The sequence below is a fragment of the Balaenoptera musculus genome, chromosome 5 (genome assembly GCF_009873245.2).
Source record: "Balaenoptera musculus isolate JJ_BM4_2016_0621 chromosome 5, mBalMus1.pri.v3, whole genome shotgun sequence".
NCBI lineage: Eukaryota > Metazoa > Chordata > Mammalia > Artiodactyla > Balaenopteridae > Balaenoptera > Balaenoptera musculus.
The window spans coordinates 87,696,804-87,716,276 of record NC_045789.1 but is presented as its reverse complement, the minus strand read 5'-3'; the positions used below and the strand labels follow the sequence as shown (position 1 = coordinate 87,716,276).

The window sequence follows — 19,473 nt, the reverse complement described above, 5'->3', positions numbered from 1 at the left end:
TTTCTTTTTCTTCTCTGATTGCCATGACTAGGACTTCCAAAACTATGTTGAATAATAGTGGTGAGAGTGGACGTCCTTGTCTTGTTCCTGATCTTAGAGGAAATGCTTTCAGTTTTTCACCATTGAGAATGATGTTTGCTGTGGGTTTGTCATATATGGCCTTTATTATGTTGAGGTAGCTTCCCTCTATGCCCACTTTCTGGACAGTTTTTATCATAAATGGGTGTTGAATTTTGTCAAAAGCTTTTTCTGCATCTGTTGAGATGATCATATGGTTTTTCTTCTTCAATTTGTTAATATGGTGTATCACATTGATTGATTTGCGTATATTGAAGAATCCTTGCATCCCTGAGATAAATCCCACTTGATCATGGTGTATGATCCTTTTAATGTGTTGTTGGATTCTGTTTGCTAGTATTTTGTTGAGGATTTTTGCATCTATATTCATCAGTGATATTGGTCTGTGATTTTCTTTTTTTTTTGTAGTATCTTTGTCTGGTTTTGGTATCAGGGTGATGGTGGCCTCATAGAATGAGTTTGGGAGTTTTCCTTCCTCTGCAATTGTTTGGAAGAGTTTGAGAAGGATGGGTGTTAGCTCTTCTCTAAATGTGTGATAGAATTCACCTGTGAAGCCATCTGGTCCTGGACTTTTGTTTGTTGGAAGATTTTTAATCACAGTTTCAATTTCATTACTTGTGATTGGTCTGTTCATATTTTCTGTTTCTTTCTGGTTCAGTCTTGGAAGGTTATACCTTTCTAAGAATTCATCCATTTCTTCCAGGTTGTCCATTTTATTGGCATATAGTTGTTTGTAGTAGTCTCTTATGATGCTTTGTATTTCTGCAGTGTCCGTTGTAACTTCTCCCTTTTCATTTCTAATTTTATTGATTTGAGTCCTCTCTCTCTTTTTCTTGATGAGTCTGGCTAATGGTTTATCAATTTTGTTTATCTTCTCAAAGAACCAGTTTTTAGTTTTATTGATCTTTGCTATTGTTTTCTTTGTTTCTATTTCATTTATTTCTGCTCTGATCTTTATGATTTCTTCTGCTAACTTTGGGTTTTGTTTGTTCTTCTTTTTCTAGTTCCTTTAAGTGTAACGTTAGATTGTTTATTTGAGATTTTTCTTGTTTCTTGAGGTAGGCTTGTATAGCTATAAGCTTCCTTCTTAGAACTGCTTTTGCTGCATCCCATAGGTTTTGGATCGTCGTGTTTTCATTGTCATTTGTCTCTAGGTATTTTTTGATTTCCTCTTGGATTTCTTCAGTGTTCTCTTGGTTATTTAGTAACATATTGTTTAGCCTCCTTGTGTTTGTGCTTTTTACATTTTTTTCCCTGTAATTGATTTCTAATCTCATAGCGTTGTGGTCAGAAAAGATGCTTGGTATGATTTCAATTTTCTTAAATTTACTGAGGCTTGATTTGTGACCCAAGACGTGATCTATCCTGGAGAATGTTCCGTGCACACTTGAGAAGAAAGTGTAATCTGCTGTTTTGGGATGGAATGTTCTATAAATATCAATTAAATCTATCTGGTCTATTGTGTCATTTAAAGCTTGTGTTCCTTATGAATTTTCTGTCTGGATGATCTGTCCATTGGTGTAAGTGAGGTGTTAAAGTCCCCCACTATTAGTGTGTTACTGTCGATTTCCTCTTTTATAGCTGTTAGCAGTTGGCTTATGTATTGAGGTGCTCCTATGTTGGGTGCATATATATTTATACTTGCTATATCTTCTTCTTGGATTGATCCCTTGATCATTATGTAGTGTCCTTCCTTGTCTCTTATAACATTTTTTATTTTAAAGTCTACTTTATATGATATGAGTATTGCTACTCCAGCCTTCTTTTGATCTCCATTTGCATGGACTATCTTTTTCCATCCCTTCACTTTCAGTCTGTATGTGTCTCTAGGTCTGAAGTGGGTCTCTTGTAGACAGCATATATATGTGTCTTGTTTTTGTATCCATTCAGCAAGCCTGTGTCTTTTGGTTGGAGCATTTAATCCATTCACGTTTAAGGTAATTATCGATGTGTATGTTCCTATTACCATTTTCTTAGTTGTTTTGGGTTTGTTTTTATAGGTCCTTTTCTTTTCTTGTGTTTCCCACTTAGAGAAGTTCCTTTAGCATGTGTTGTAGAGCTGGTTTGATGATGCTGAATTCTCTTAGCTTTTGCTTGTCTTTAAAGCTTTTGATTTCTCCATCAAATCTGAATGAAATCTTTGATGCGTAGAGTAATCTTGGTTGTAGGTTTTTCCCTTTCATCACTTTAAGTATATCATGCCACTCCCTTCTGGCTTGTAGATTTTCTGCTGAGAAATCAGCTGTTAACCTTACGGGAGTTCCCTTGTATTTTATTTGTCATTTTTCCCTTGCTGCTTTCAATAATTTTTCTTTGTCTTTAATTTTTGCCAGTTTGATTACTGTGTGTCTCGGCATGTTTCTCCTTGGGTTTATCCTGTATGGGACTCTCTGCACTTCCTGGACTTTGGTGGCTATTTCCTTTCCCATGTTAGGGAAGTTTTCAACTATCATCTCTTCACATATTTTCTCGGGTCCTTTCTCTCTCTCTTCTCCTTCTGGTGCCCCTGTAATGTGAATGTTGTTGTGTTTAATGTTGTCCCAGAGGTCTCTTAGGCTGTCTTCATTTCTTTTCATTCTTTTTTCTTTATTCTGTTCTGCAGCAGTGAATTCCACCATTCTGCCTTCCAGGTCACTTATCCGTTCTTTTGCCTCAGTTAGTCTGCTATTGATTCCTTGTAGTGTATTTTTCATTTCAGTTATTGTGTTGTTCATCTCTGTTTGTTTGTTCTTTAATTCTTCTAGGTCTTTGTTAAACATTTCTTGCGTCTTCTGGATCTTTGCCTCCATTCTTTTTCCGAGGTCCTGGATCATCTTCACTATCATTATTCTGAATTCTCTTTCTGGAAGGTTGCCTATGTCCACTTCATTTAGTTGTTTTTCTGGGGTTTTATCTTGTTCCTTCATCTGGTACATAGCCCTCTGCCTTTTCATCTTGTCTATCTTTCTGTGAATGTGGTTTTTGTTCCACAGGCTGCAGGATTGTAGTTCTTCTTGCTTCTGCTGTCTGCCCTGTGGTGGATGAGGCTATCTCTCTAGTTACGTTTTAAACCAAATTTAACATTGTGTCAATTTGGGCAAGTTAGTTTCTAAGCTGATCTGTGTAATGAGGATAATAGCACCTACCTTAATAAGGTTGACGTGTGTGTGTAAAGTGAGATATGCATGCACAGTGCATAGCCTGATGCTGCTGTTGTAGTGTATTCTGTATGCATAGGGACCATGTTTCTTACTTGCTGTTGTACGTTCCAAGTGTCTACTACAGTGCCTAACATACAGTAGGCACTTTAATATGTGTTAAATGTTAATGAAAGAACAAAGGAGTGAGACTGTAGGAAAACAATTAATTATGCCACTTTCTCTGTCCTTCTCCTTCATCTTGGTTTTAGTTGAGGGAGGCATAGGAAGCCAGTTTAAAAATTAACAGTAGGAAGATTCTAATCCTAGTACACATTCAGCCTTTTTCTGTGACACTGAATAATTAGTGATTTTTTTAAAAAAATGCATACTCTGGAATAGATTTGCCCCAACAGAGGACCATAGTTGATCCTGATTTTTTGCCTACTAATTAGGAGAGGAGATTGTAAATTCTGATCTGCAGTTTGGATGGAGAGAAGAAGACCAATTTTGTCAGGACTTATACCCTTATACTAACCTTTCTTGATATGAAATACATACCTTCTGGAATGGTATAGCCAAGGACTAGAAATCACCGGCTTCTAAATTTTGATGTTAAAATAAAATCCGAAGACAATAGGAATAAAGTCTAGGAAAGAACTTTTTTTCAAAACCATCCATTCATTCAAGAAACTTAGATATTTATATATCTAGAAATGTATTTATCAATTAAAGTAATATACCTACAGAAAAGCAAAGCACACAAATCATAAATGTACAATAAAGTAAATTTTCACAAAGTGAATATACATGGGTGACCATCACACAGATGGAGTTACAGAATATTACTAGCTCTTCAGGGACCCTTCTTATAGCTCCTCCTAGTGTCTGTACCTTCCTCTCAAAGGTAACCTGTATTCTTGTGAGCACAGTAGATTTAGTTTTGCTTTTTTTTTTTTTTTGAATTTCATATAAATAGAATCATACAATTTTTGTACCTTTTTGAGCCTGACTTCTTTTTCTAGTAATCAACATTATTGCATATGTAATGATAATTTGTTCACTTTCATTACTGAATAGCACTCTATTGTATGATTATTCTATAATTTATCTGATCCTTTGACAGTGGTCATTTGAGTTTCTGATTGGGGTTATTATGTCTGATGATGCTGTGGACATTGTTGTAGATGTCTTTTGGTACCCATGTATACACATTTGTGGGGGTATAGCATTCTGACTACTTTTGAACATGTGCAGTAATATCTCAAGTCAACAAGCATGTATTTTAAACTGTTGTCAGTGGTTTATCAGTATCACTATATTCTCAGGTGTACTTTCATTAAGGAAAAGTCTTGGGCCTTCATGTACCACCTAATTGCATGATGTTGCTTCTGAGGCTATTCCATTCCACAGGCTGAATCAATTAATTTAGAGAGAGGTCCACTGGACCTAACTTTTACAGGGAAATATTTTTTTCTACTCATATTTTCCTTGTGATGGGAGCTAAGTAGTACAATTCTGGTCTCTCTCTACCAAGTTTAATCCTTTGATTCCTCAACAGTTACTTGGAAATTTTTATTTCTAGGGTGTTAGGAATCAATATAGAGCCCAGCTTTAAAATTGCAAAGTCTATTGGCTTAGTAGCTTTCTTTTTTAACTGAAAATCACCTATTTTTCCATAGATTGTTAATTCCATGGGGACAAGAACTTACTTTGAGAGGCCTCCTGAAATGTAACTTATTCATCTTCCTCATATCCTTCCCCACTAAAAATCTCTTTGGCCCTCTCTGCTATAGTCAAGCTTCCCTACCAGAAACCATTGATGGTCACTTCTTGGGGATCTGATCTCTCAGTGCCAAACACCTGTCCTGAACAGTGGTTAGCATATAGGTCACTGGACCCCTTCCTAGATAAATGAACTACACACTAAATGTTGCATACCCTTTCAAGAATAGGACCCAAGGAGAACAGGTGAAGACATCCTATTATGGATAGTTATAATCTGTGGCTTTTTAAGTTTCATTTTAGATAAGGGGATAAGGGGGGGAAAAGTCCCATTTACTTTTATTGGCTTTTTTTTTCTTTCTTCTTTTTTTTTAAAGTCTCACTAGGATTGGAAAGAGCACTTCAAAAGATGAGAGAAAATTAATAACTTCTGATTAATATCAGATTTCTTTCTTCCTGCAAAGAATTTTCAAATGACCTCAGAGAACTGACAACCTTAACATCTTTGGCAGAAGTTTTGTGGAGAAAAAAGATCTTCACTGCTTATAATTTGAGTTGGGGGTGAGAAGTAATGGGGGGGTGCAATGGCAAAAACTGTGTGATTTCATCTCATGTACAAGCTGCTTTCCATGATCACTTGGCATTTTCCATGGGAGATGTTCAGCCCCAAACAGTCTTTGATGGATTGTTTGCATGCTTTCTGGGCTGCCCTACCTTGGGAAGTGTAGATTCTAGGACAGATTTCTCTCTTTCCTTTTGTATCTTTGCCTTGATGGTAGTAGGAACCATTTTTATATATATACATATACTTCTCATGTTTTTCTTTTGTTTGTTGTGGCACCCACTTGTTTGTTTTTTCTAAGTTACTGGGCAGCTGCCGCCACCTAGCCTGGCGGTAACATAGGATACCCCTCAAAGCTGAGCTATTATCCCTCACTAAGCCATAGTTTAAGCAAAACTAAATGTACTACTTGAGGGGTAGAATATATATAAAACATAAAATTTACCATTTTAAACATTTTTAAATGTACAGTTCAGTTGCATTAAGTACATTCATATTATTGCACAACCACCATCACCATCCATCTCCAAAACTTTTTCATCTTCCCAAACTGTACCCATTAGACAATAACTCTCCATGCTCCCTTACCCTCACCCCTGGCATCAGTCCCTGGAAACCACCATTCTACTGAATTTGAATACTCTAGGTCCCTCATATAAGTGGAATCATAGGATATTTGTCCTTTTGTGTCTGTCTTATTTTATTTAGCATAATATATTCAAGGTTCATCCATGTTGTACGTAGCATATGTCAGAATTTTTTTTAAGGTGGAATAATATTTAATTGTATGTGTATACCACACCTATCCATCCATCGGTGGGCATTTGGGTTATTTCCACCTTTTGCCTATTGTGAATAATGCTGCTCTGAACATTGGTGTACAAGTATCTATTTGAAGTTCTGCTTTTAATTCTTTTGGGTATATACCCAGAAGTGGAATTGGTAGATCATGTAGTAATTGTACATTTAATTTTGGAGATATTGCCATACTGTTTTCCACAGTGGCTGCACCATTTTATATTTCCACCAGCAACATACAAGGGTTCAAATTTTCCCACATCCTCACCAACACTTGTTATTTTTTGTTTTTTTGATAATAGGCATCCTAATGGGTGTGAAGTGGTATCATTACGGTTTTGATTTGCATTTCCCTAATGATTAGTAATGTTGAGCTTCTTTTATGTGCTTATTGGCTATTTGTATATCTTCTTGGAGATACATATCTTCTTATCTCTTCAAGTCCTTTGCCTGTTTGTAAATCAGGTGTTTTATTGTTGAGTTATAGTTCTTTATGTATTCTGGATATTAATCTCTTTGTGAGATGTATGATTAATTATATATATTTTAAAGCAATATGAATATGTATTTGTTTTGAAGGGCCTATTTCAGTTTTACCATATTTGTTAGGGTAAATATTCAGTAATCCACTCTTGAAGCAGTAGTGGTGTTTTATCCATATTTGTTAGGGCAGATATTCAGTAATCCACTCTTGAAGCAGTAGTGGTGTTTTGTCTAGTGCTTACTCAGTGCCTAGAACTCTTTTTGGTGCTGTACACTTAGGAACTTTTTAAATTCTTGCAAGAATCCTATATGGACATATTTCATCTGTGTTTTCAGTTGAGAAAAAAGAGACACAGAGAGTTTAAATAACTTCCACTAGTTTGCTTTAAAGGTGGAATATGAGCTTAAACAATCTACCTTCTGAGTCTGTGACCTTACCACAGTATGTGGCTACCTCTCCCATGACTTGCATTGGTGACAAACTGTGTGTGTGCTCTCATCAGATGACACTTTTCACCTCTTAAACATTGTCTTAAAAGGCAATGCATAAGATCAAGTGAGGTGTCTGAAGAAGTTCTTAGCAAAAATTAAACAGACGGTTAAGATTGGAACCTCTTTAAAATTCTTTAAGTTGCATTATGTTTTCCTTTTTTGGAAGTATGTTTTCCATAAAGGTGTGTTCTTTATTTGCGTCTGGCATACTTTTTTTCTAAAATGTTTCCCCTAGTGAAATTTGCTTACTGAGACCATTTTGGGGGTAAAATTTTTTTTTTTTTAACATCTTTATTGGAGTATAATAGCTTTACAATGGTGTATTAGTTTCTGCTTTATAACAAAGTTAATCAGTTATACATGTACATACGTCCCCATGGGGGTAAATTTTTAACCTACATGTTTTTCTCTGTTTTTATTTTAAGCCACTTGTATTCTAGACTTGGTGTATGAGTGGCTTTAACTGATGTCTAGAGACTGAAATTTTATTTTGCTGTTTACCTAAGCCGCACTTAATTAGTAATGAGTAAAACATCTGTCAAATTGTATAATACATTCTAGAGCAAAATGGAATTTTTGCTGCTGCCCACCATTATCACTAATACTGGGCATGGGGGAGGGTGTATGTATTTGTGTGTTGTTTTATATATGCACTTGGGGAAAGGGGATGAAAATGTAGATCTCATTTCCTCATTCAAAATTAATGTTACTGGGAATTCCCTGGTGATCCAGTAGTAAGGACTCCTTGCTTCCACTGCAGGGGGCACAGGTTCGATCCTTGGTCGGGGAACTAAGATCCCGCATGCCGCACGGCATGGCGGGGGGTGGGGGGAGAAAAAGATTAATGCTACTAATTGGATAGCTTTTTTCCCCCTTTTCTTTCTCTCCTTGTGTGTGTGTGTGTGTGTGTGTGTGTGTGTGTGTGTGTGCACGACTGGGAGGTGCTATGTGTAACCAGCAATCTATTCCTAATTGTACACATGGATTAAAAATTTTTTTTGTTAATAGAAATGATGCTTTTTTAAAAATAAATTTATTTTATTTATTTTTGGCTGCTTTGGGTCTTCATTGCTGCGCACAGGCTTTCTCTAGTTGCGGTGAGCGGGGGCTACTCTTCGTTGTGGTGCAGGGGCTTCTTGCGGTGGCTTCTCTTGTTGAGGAGCACGGGCTCTAGGAGCGCGGGCTTCAGTAGTTGTGGCATGCGGGCTCAGTAGTTGTGGCTCGCGGGCTCTAGAGTGCAGGCTCAGTAGTTGTGGCGCACGGGCCTAGTTGCTCCGCGGCATGTGGGATCTTCCCAGACCAGGGCTCGAACCCATGTCCCCTGCATTGGCAGGCGGATTCTCAACCACTGCACCACCAGGGCAGCCACAAATGATGTTTTATTTTATATGTTCGTATACAAATTTTTGCATAGTCACAGTTGTGTACCTATATAATAAATTTCCAGTATAGAAATGGCTAGGAATTCAAAGAAATGCACATCTTGAATTATAATAGACACTGCCAAATGCCTTCCAAAAAGATTGCACAAATTTAAACTCCCAACAGTGCATGAGAATTCCTGTTTCTCTACTTGTACGTCAACGATGGGTATTATCAAACTTTAAATCTACAGCAATGATTCTTTTTTTCAATATAAATTTACTTATTTATTTCTTTTTGGCTGTGTTGGGTCTTCGTTGCTGCGCGTGGGCTTTCTCTAGTTGCGGTGAGCGGGGGCTACTCTTCGTTGCAGTGCATGGGCTTCTCATTGTGGTGGCTTCTCTTGTTGCGGAGCATAGGCTCTAGGCGCGTGGGCTTCAGTAGTTGTGGCTGGCACGTGGGCTCAGTAGTTGTGGCGCATGGCCTTAGTTGCTTCACGGCATGTGGGATCTTCCCAGACCAGAGATCGAACCCGTGTCCTCTGCATGGGCAGGCGGACTCTTAACCATTGCGCCACCAGGGAAGTCCCAACAGTTCTTAAATGATTGTCGTAAGAACATAAGAGCTATGCCAGGAAGCTGGCCGTAGAGTGTCTTATGTGTCGCCTCCATTGAATGTTTTTTGATAGGTTTGTCACCACCAGGTTCTGTGGCAGTTAGGGTCAGACCAGCAACTTGATCAGGAGATTAGTGCTTCTCTGATTGTGGCCTTTTTTGTTTTGATATAATTTCAATTTACAGAAGAATTGCAAGAATATTACAAAGAAGTTCAGCCAGATACTTCAGTCATTAAGATTTTACCACATTTGCATTATCCTTCTGTGTATCTATACACAAACGTGCGCACGCACACACACACACACACACACATATATATATATACACACATACTTATTTTCCCTGAACCCTTTGAAGGTAATTAGGCATCATGCCCTTTTCTCCCTAAACACTACAGTGAGTGTTTCTAAAAAATAAGGACATTCTCTTATTGAACCCCTGTACAGCTGTCAAAACCAGAAATTAAAATTGATATCCTATTTTCTAATCTACCATTTTATGCAGATTTTGTTAGTTGTCTAAATAATGTCCTTTTATAGCAGAGTAAATTCTGGATAGTCTTGTTGTATTCAGTGATCATGTATCTTTAGTCCCTTCTAATCTGGGCCAGTTTCTCAGTTTTTTGCTTGTTTTTCACAACCTTGATGCTCTTAAAAGTATAGTCCACTTATTTTGTTGATGGTTCCACAATTTAGGTATGTTATGTTTCCTCATGTTTAGATTCAAGTTCTGTGTTTTTTTGTCAGTGATATCACAGAAGTGATATTGTGCTCTTATGCATCATGTTAGGAGGCATTTGATGTCAATTTGTCCTATTCAGTCTCTTGACATGAAATTGGAGTAGTTTGCTCAGTGTCTCATTGCTCCCTCTTGTTGAGCCATAGGTTTTGAGACATATACTTTTCATATAAGACCTTTATATGTGATGTTAATGGATGCCAGTGTTCTCATAACTCAGTTGTGCTAACTGGGTGGTGAGGCTTATGACTGTTGCAGATTTAGTTGGGGGAAATCCCTCCTCAGGTATGGATTTTAGGAAAGACATCTTTACCCTAACCTGGTAATAATAATATTGGAGATACCTAAAAAGCCAGATGCTGAGAATAGCTGGAAATGATGGTCCCAGTCACTCATTCTTTGTATCTTTCCACTCTTCCTGCTTCTTTACACAAACTGCTGACAGACTGTTACAAAGTTAAGTTTGTTGCTGTTGTTGTTTTAATTGAAAAAGAAAAGGTAGAATAAAGGGACTTTAAAAATTAAGGAAGCAGTGCTTTTCAAATGTTCTACCCAGTATACTAGTAAGAAGGGGAGCGTGTTTCTCCACCTGATGGGGTCAACTGCAAGCGTGGCATGTCTTTGAAGTCTACCCCATAGGATATTTGTTCTAATAGAAACATGCTTAATAAATGTGGTGGTTCCGGAGACTACATCATGCCTTGATTGTCTTTGTTACAGTATCCAAGACCACTAGTTACACCCTGACAGGTTTTGAGCATTATTGCCACTAAATATGGTTCTTAAAGTAAGACTAGTTTCAAAGCTAGAAATTGAAATGCGACAAAGGGTGACATGTCTTGCTCAAAGTTATGTGACTTAATACGTAGGCTGTTTTCTGCCATAGGTATAGAATGAATAAGCTTTTAGAAGTAAAAATGTTACTTTAAATATATTTACTTTAAATATATTTTTTAGATTAGTCAAATATTAATCTTTTAAATCATATTCAATGAGTATAATATTTAAGTTGTTTCTTACATTTTTGTTTTTATAAACTATATAGATAATATTTTTGAACATATGCCATTGTCCATTTGTCTTAGTAGCATGTAAGTTCCATAAGGACATGGATTTTGTGTCTCTTTTGTTCACTGATGTATACCAAGTACCTATATTTGGTACATACTAGGTGAGTGAATGAATCTAGAGACAAAGATGGTATGTTATGTGTAGTCCTTTCTAATTAGCCTCTTCTATTTTTGTGAGTAAATTACTAAACAGCTTCCTAGTACCACTTGCTTTGTTTTCATATTATATTTTAGCATAGACTATGGTGATAGTGTATATCACCTATTTGTTTCTTTCTCCTGGTGGAATGATCAGGTATGGATTCTTGAGTGTATGAATCAGGTTTCCTAATTTTCCCATCAGATGTTGTTTAATTTCAGTATCTTGAATCATGTTTCAAGAATTCTAGTACTTTTTTGAACTGTATACTGTTTACAGCAGATTTGGTGCAAAGTTTGGCTTAATTATGAGTTTGAATTGTTCATGCTTTCTTTTCTGCGTTTTTCCTGCAAATACCGCACCAGTGTTTCTTGAGTTAATTTATTGTAATCTCGTTTCTGCATGAAGCAAAAAATTTGTGAAATACAAAAAAAATAGAGGAAATTACTTTTAGTTCTACACCCAAGGGCAGAATAGTTTCCCACACGACTTGAGCTTGCTTTTCCATCTAGTTCTATGTTTTTAAACTCGGAAGTTCTAATATCATTACTAGACAGTAGTCTAGCAGTGTAATTACTAAGTTGTTCTATATTCAAAAAAGTTTTTTCTTATCCTTCCACACCCGCCTTTTGCTTTTTGACTTGGTTTTTCTCGTGTGAATCATCTGTAATCTAGAAAAGGTGTTAAGACGGTGAAGTTTTGATATTATCATGTTTGTCCTCAATACATTTGGGGTCATATACTTCCTTAACAGATTGGTTAATATAGAAGGAAATGTATCTGTTGTGGGGAAAACAATATTACATCTCCACCATGAGCAAAAATGAAGTGAAAGAAGTGTGTAAAGTGTATGCAGGTTTTTTACTTATTTGAAAATTCTAATGGATTGGAGGATATCTGGGAACCTCAATACTATTTATAGGTAGGAAGTGCTATGTTTAGTGATTGATGGCAAAATTTAAAAAATCCTCACACTGCCAGGTATATGAAAATAGATTTAGCTATAATAATATTTTCCCTAGCTCACTCTATTTTGAATAAAAGATCATTGTTATCTTAGAAAGGGAAAGCTAGTGAAGTTAAAGTAAAATGAGTTTGCTAGCCTAAAATTATACTTACAACATAGATACTTTGGACAATGTAAGTTTTCTTGAGCCATAGTATTATATGAGCATGACTAAGTAATGATGGCTCATAGATTTTCTGTTTTTTTGTTTTTTTTCAAATTTATGTTTGGCTGCGTTGGGTCTTTGTTGCTGCGCACGGGCTTTCTCTAGTTGTGGTGAGCGGGGGCCACTCTTTGTTGTGGTATGCGGGCTTCTCATTGCAGTGGCTTCTCTTGTTGCGGACACGGGCTCTAGGCACACGGGCTTCAGTAGTTGTGGCACGTGGGCTCAGTAGTTGGGGCTCGCGGGCTCTAGAGCATAGGCTCAGTAGTTGTGGCACACGGGCTTAGTTGCTCCGCGGCATGTGGGATCTTCGCGGACCAGGGCTGGAACCCATGTCCCCTGCATTGGCAGGTGGATTCTTAACCACTGCACCACCAGGGAAGTCTAGCACACAGGTTTTTGTGTTTTGTTCACCAATCCCAATCTGAGGGAAAAGCATACATAATAGAAGAAGAAAAGGGTGTAATCACTTTTATATAAGCTAACCTTTGCTTGATACTTAAAAAAAGTCCAGAATTACAACTTTTTTCTTTTAAATATATAACAGGGTTGATTATCACATTTAATCAAAAGTATGCTTTATATAGTGTGCAAAAAATTTGAGAAACCTACTCATGCAAATGAGATATTGACAACCTATAATATCAAAAAGATAAATTGGATAACAGTGATTCTTTGTTACAGTGAGGAATTAAGTCAGTACTTCATAAAAATCAAAGTTGTCCCTAGGGTACTTAAGGATTTAGATTTTTTTGTTTTTGCATTGTTAAATATACCGTACACCTGTTATGAAAAGTGTCTTACGGAATAGTGGTCTGAACTTGGTTGATCCAATTTATTTCTGGTTTTCAGTTGTCAACACATCAATAGATATCTTGTTTTAAATATAGATTACAAGGGACTTCCCTGGTGGCTCAGTGGTTAAGAATCCGCCTGCCAATGCAGTGGACACGGGTTCAAGCCCTGGCCCGGGAAGATCCCATGTACCGCGGAGCAACTAAGCCGGTGCACCACAACTACTGAGCCTGTGCTCTAGAGCCCACGAGTCACAACTACTGAAGCCCGTGCACCTAGAGCCTGTGCTTCGCAACAAGAGAAGCCACCGCAATGAGAAGCCCACACACCACAACGAAGAGTAGCCCCTGCTCGCCGCAACTAGAGAAAGCCCGAGTGCAGCAACGAAGACCCAACACAGCCAAAAATAAATAAATAAATAAATAAATAAATTTTCAAAAAAATAGATTACAAATAAAGATAAAAAATTTGTACCAGCCTGTCTCACCATTCGCTACTGCAAAAGGGAGGGATAGAACTTAATCTTTAAATCATAATCAGTCTCTGAGTAATTGTTAGCTGACTTGTCATTTCTGCTGAAAACTGGTTATTTTGATTGCATAATGTAAATACTACATCATGAATTTTCTTGAGTCACTCATGTTTAAAGATGGGCCTTCTTTCTGTAGTAGATAATTCCTGAAATTTTGTATATTCTATCGATACATCAGATTAGTAGAGGAAAATGGATCTTGATAAGTATGGGATGCATATAGTATCTTGGTATAACAACAGTTATTTATTTATTTATTTATTTATTTATTTATTTATTTATTTATTTATTTATTTATTTATGGCTGTGTTGGGTCTTCGTTTCTGTGCGAGGGCTTTGTCCAGTTGCGGCAAGCGGGGGCCACTCTTCATCGCGGTGCACGGGCCTCTCACTATCGCGGCCTCTCCTGTTGCGGAGCACAAGCTCCAGACGCGCAGGCTCAGTAGTTGTGGCTCACGGGCCTAGTCGCTCCGCGGCATGTGGGATCTTCCCAGACCAGGGCTTGAACCCGTGTCCCCTGCATTGGCAGGCAGATTCTCAACCACTGCGCCACCAGGGAAGCCCATAACAACAGTTTTAAATACGTAGACCTATGAATTTTATTGAATAATTAGAATTTAGTTCAATTGTGAGCTTCAGAATTATGCATTGTGAACCTACTAAACACTTTTATGAATTTTCTTAGAAACCTCATTTTCTTATCCTTCCCCCATTCTAATAGATACAGTAACCATTAGGTTTTCTTTTTTTAATTTTTTATTGGCGTATAGTTGATTTACAGTGTTGTGTTAGTTTCAGGTGTACAGCAGAGTGAATCGGTTATACATATACATATATCCGCTCTTTTTTTGTTTTGTTTTGTTTTTAAGATTCTTTTCCCATGTAGGCCATTACAGAGTATTGAGTAGAGTTCCTTGTGCTATACAGCAGATTCTTATTAGTTATCTATTTTATATATATATAGTAGTGTGTATATGTCAATCCCAATCTCCCAATTTATCCCTCCCCCTTTATCCCCTCCCTGGTAACCATAAGTTTGTTTTCTACATCTGTGACTCTACTTCTGTTTTGTAAATAAGTTCATTTGTACCCTTTTATTTTAGATTCCACATATAAGCGATATCATATGATATTTGCAGTAACCATTAGTTTTTAATGGGATAGATAGGAATGTGATGCCATATGCATTAAAGAGAGGATTGAGATTGCACACAATTGGAGATGCTTTATTATATACTGAAGAACCAGTTGAATCTTATTAACATTTATAAGCTTTCTAGCCTTAGGATAGCACCTAGATAGAACACTGCATCATTTTGAAATGCTGTTCAGGCTCAGCAGGCAAATTGCTGAGTTCTCTTGCTCATGTTTTCTATTGGGGCAGGAGTGATATTATTGCACAAGCATGCTATGTGATTGTTGACTTCATCTAATGGGTAGCTCCAAAAAAGAATGTTAGACACACATTTTAATCAACATTCAGTTGTTAATCTAATTTTGTAAGCATTTCAGAGCACCAAGAAACAAAATTTGCATTTGAATTTTGAGTGCAGTGGATCTCTTACTAGCCATATAATAAACTTATGTTAAATTCTGTGTTAGATCCCAAAGGATGCTTGATGGTTGGAGTTATTAGCTAGTTGGAAGGGTTAGTGGCATCGTGATTCTCACTGAAAAGTTTTATTTCATTTGTTAACTGTGTCTCTCTCTAAAATTTTCACCATTTTAAGCCCTTAGCTAGATTCTGGCCACACCTCACTTTGCTTCTCTTTATAAAGTATAACTGCTCTTAAATACATATGTGAAGAAGTAATTTAAAGATTGTCTTAAACTTCCTGGTTTTTGTAAAATATTCTAGTGAGGCAGTTTTATTTTAATCATATGCTGCAGTGGTACATTTAATCAATCTCAAAGGTTCAAAAAAAGTCTTTCCTGTGGAAAAAGATTCAGGAGTAGAGTTTTGCCTTTAACTCCATAATTGGGGTTCACATCATAGATTAGCCAATAGTTCAGTGTTTTAAAACCTATGGTCTTCAGCAGCCTTGCTGATATTACTACTAAATCATTGTGTTTAAAATTGAATATCCTATAGGATAAAATCAATGAGAATTACTTGTTATTAATTCTTCTGACAAAAACTTGGATTATTTGCTCATTTTTAGTGCTATTTCAATTAAAGTCACTTTTCAATATTTTAGAGTTAACTAAAATACCAAAATATTCAAAGTCACAGATGCCCATTGTTTATAAATGGAGTTCACAAACAATGTCATATAGCATTAAATTACTCAACAAAAGGAAGTACATGAGATTCTAAGACTTTTGTCATCAAAGTTAATAATTATGTAAAATACCACAAATATAGTAGAGAAATCTTAAGTCAAATTAGGCTTCACAAACCTATAACTGTGATTATGAACAAGTTACTTAAACTATTTATAACTGCAGTCTTTCTTTAAAAAGAAAACAAAATTCTATTGATCATTTTTCTTCAAGTGCTGTGTGCTTCCACCATGTCTTTCAGAAGACCTCATTTCTTATTTCGGAGGAAATATAGGAGGTCATCACATAAGGATTAGTTTCTTCCTCTTATACTTATTTATCTTTATTAATATCACACTTAATATCTTTAGTTATTTTGGCTTAACCATTTATAACTAAAAAACAGTAATAATTACTAACATTTATTGGTCATTTACTGCATTCCAGACATTGTTCTATATGTCTTCTATATGTTAATTAGCACATTTAATCCCTTTAGCAACTCCTTGAGGTCAGTACAACCACTGTGTCCTTTTTTACAGATGAAGGAAACTAAGGTGTAGACAGTCAAATAATTTCAGGGCTGCACAGGAAGTAAATATTGGGTTGGCCAAAAGGTTCGTTCAGTTTTTTCCGTAAGATGGCTCTAGTAGCACTTAGTTGTCTGAAACTTCATTTGAGACAATTTTGTTAGATTGTATGTGACAGCTGTCATATCAGCATGCATTTAAAAAAAGACTTATCAAAATTGGTGAATTTTTGTTTAGCCATTTTAATATTGAAGATGGAAGAAAAACAACAGTTTCAGCATATCATGCTTTATTATTTCAAGAAAGGCAAAAATGTAACTGAAATGCAAAAAAAGATTTGGGCAGTGTATGGAGAAGGTGCTGTGACTGATCGAACACGTCAAAAGTGGTTTGTGTAGTTTTGTGCTGGAGATTCCTCGCTGGACGATGCTCCACGGTTGGGTAGACCAGTTGAAGTTGATAGCGATCAAATCGAGACATTAACTGAGAACAATCAATGTTATACCACGTGGGAGACAGCAGACATACTCAAAATATCTGAATCAAGCCCTGAAAATCGTTTGTACCAGCTTGGTTATGTTAATCGCTTTCATGTTTGGGTTCCACGTAACGCGATAAAAACCTTCTTGACTGTATTTCCGCATGCGATTCTCTACTGAAATGTAGTGAAAACGTTCCGCTTTTAAAACAAATTATGACAGGCGATGAAGAGTGGATACTGTACAATAATGTGGAACAGAAGGGATCATGGGGCAAGCGAAATGAACCACCACCAACCACACCAAAGGCCGGTCTTCATCCAAAGAAGGTGATGTCGTGTAATGGTGGGATTGGAAGAGAGTCCTCTGTTATGAGGTCCTTCCGGAAAACCAAACGATTAATTCCAACAAGTACTGCTCCCAATTAGACCAACTGATAGCAACACTGGACAAAAAGCGTCCAGAATTAGTCAATGGAAAACGCATAATCTTCCACCAGGATAACGCAAGGCTGCACGTTTCTCTGATGACCAGGCAAAAACTGTTACAGATTGGCTGGGAAGTTCTGATTCATTCGTGTATTCACCAGACATTGCACCTTTGGTTTTCCATTTATTTTGGTCTTTACAAAATTCTCTTAACCGAAAAAATTTCACTTCCCTGGAAGCCTGTAAAAGGACCTGGAACAGTTCTTTGCTTGAAAAGATAAAAAGTTTTGGGAAGACGGAATTACGAAGTTGCCTGAAAAATGGCAGAAGGTAGTAGAACAAAACGGTGAATATGTTCAATAAAGTTCTTGGTGAAAATGAAAAATGTGTCTTTTATTTCTACTTGAAAAACAAAGGTACTTTTTGGCCAACCCAATACCAAATCATAGATTTGAATTCAGCTAATCTCACTCTGAGTCTTTCTCTTAACCTGCATGGTGTATGTATTTCTAATTCCAACCTAAATTGTGCTTATCCTTGCTCATGCTTTTCTCTTTGCCCTCTCCCAAACAACTGAAATGCTTCTATGCTAGTACATTTAGCATATTTATTTTTGAAGGGCCATATGCTATAAACTAATTAAGTAGTCAACATCTAGGTTTAAATCTTAACTCTGTTTGTCACTTAATTTACTATGTGACATTGGGCAACTTGCTTTCTACATCTTTAAAATGGGCCAATATGTACCTTCCAGAATTATTTTATAATGATTAAAAAGGGTAAAAAAGATGTATAACATAGTGCCTGGCACATGGTAAACACTTGTGAGCTCTACACCACCTCTTGGGCTGTGAGGATTTTTCTGAGTGCTCCAGATTATGTGAGACTGGGGCAGGGGGGTCTTTGGTTAGATGTTTTTTAGCAAGGTGTCTCTGGAAGGTACCTGTCATCCTCATCTAATCAGCATGGTACATGCTCAGAGTGGATGTGTCAGGCCTAGTTAGGGTGTGTTGTTTTGTTTAGGAATGGTTTTAAAGAATGTATTTTGTTATAACTGGGTATAGGTGTTTACTAGAGGATTTCTTTTTACACCAGACTTTAGTAGGGTTGAAGTATAAGTCATAAAGGAGATTTCATGGTGCCTAAAAAGCTTACTGTGGAGCGTGTCATACAGCCTATTTAATTTTTTTTTCTTATTTTTTCTCTAGAAAATTTGGTGAGCGGCCTCCACCTAAACGACTTACTAGGTAAGCATTATATTAGTCTTTCACCCAAACATTTCATAAAAGTGTTAGATCCTGTCATTTTGGAAACGATATTAGGTGTTCTTTACAAGAAGTTATTCACATAATGGTATCTAGATCATAAGCGCATTTCCATCCTCCCTTCCCCACATCTCCCCTTTTTCTCCCTTCAAAAAACAGGGTAAGAGGATACAGTTCAAAGGGAAAAATGAAACCTTTCAAGAATTAATATTGAGTATTATATAGTTAATATAACAAGGGCTACAATGTAAAGATAGTTTCGTATATCTAGCTTCATTAGCCAGTCACAATTTGTTGATCACAACTGGAACTTGAAAGATACTTAAATGCTTTTTTTTTTCTTTTTAAAAAGAGCTTTATTGATATATAATTCACATGTCATACAATTTTTTTGTTTTAATATGAGTCCATTTATATGAAATGTCCAGAAAAGGAAAAGTTACAGAGTCAGGGAGCCAATTAGTAGTTGCTCAGGGCTGGAGGTGATGAGGGATAGGAGGTAACAGCTAAAGGGTACAGGGTTTCTTTTTATATATATATATATATATATATATATATATATATGTATTTATTTATTTATTTATTTATGGCTGTGTTGGGTCTTCGTTTCTGTGAGAGGGCTTTCTCTAGTTGCGGCAAGCGGGGGCCACTCTTCATCGCGGCTTAAATGCTTTTAGAAAAGAATTTTAAAACAAAATATATTATCCATTTTTAATGAGACTATAAATATTATATTCTAATTATGTAATATTTTACAGTATGCATTTTAATTACACATGTTAAATTTAAGAGTGTTAGTCTTGAAAATGATTTTTAAAATTTCTAACAATCAG

The 19,473-nt window shown here is 36.5% G+C and overlaps 1 protein-coding gene across 1 annotated transcript in view; it reads left to right on the top strand.

The window, feature by feature from the left end:
* Window positions 1-19,473, top strand: part of RBPJ (recombination signal binding protein for immunoglobulin kappa J region) — a 117,507-nt gene that overhangs the window by 54,640 nt on the left and 43,394 nt on the right. Inside the window, 1 exon segment of the mRNA XM_036852574.1 lies at window positions 18,584-18,622. Coding sequence (XP_036708469.1) covers window positions 18,584-18,622 — 39 coding nt within the window.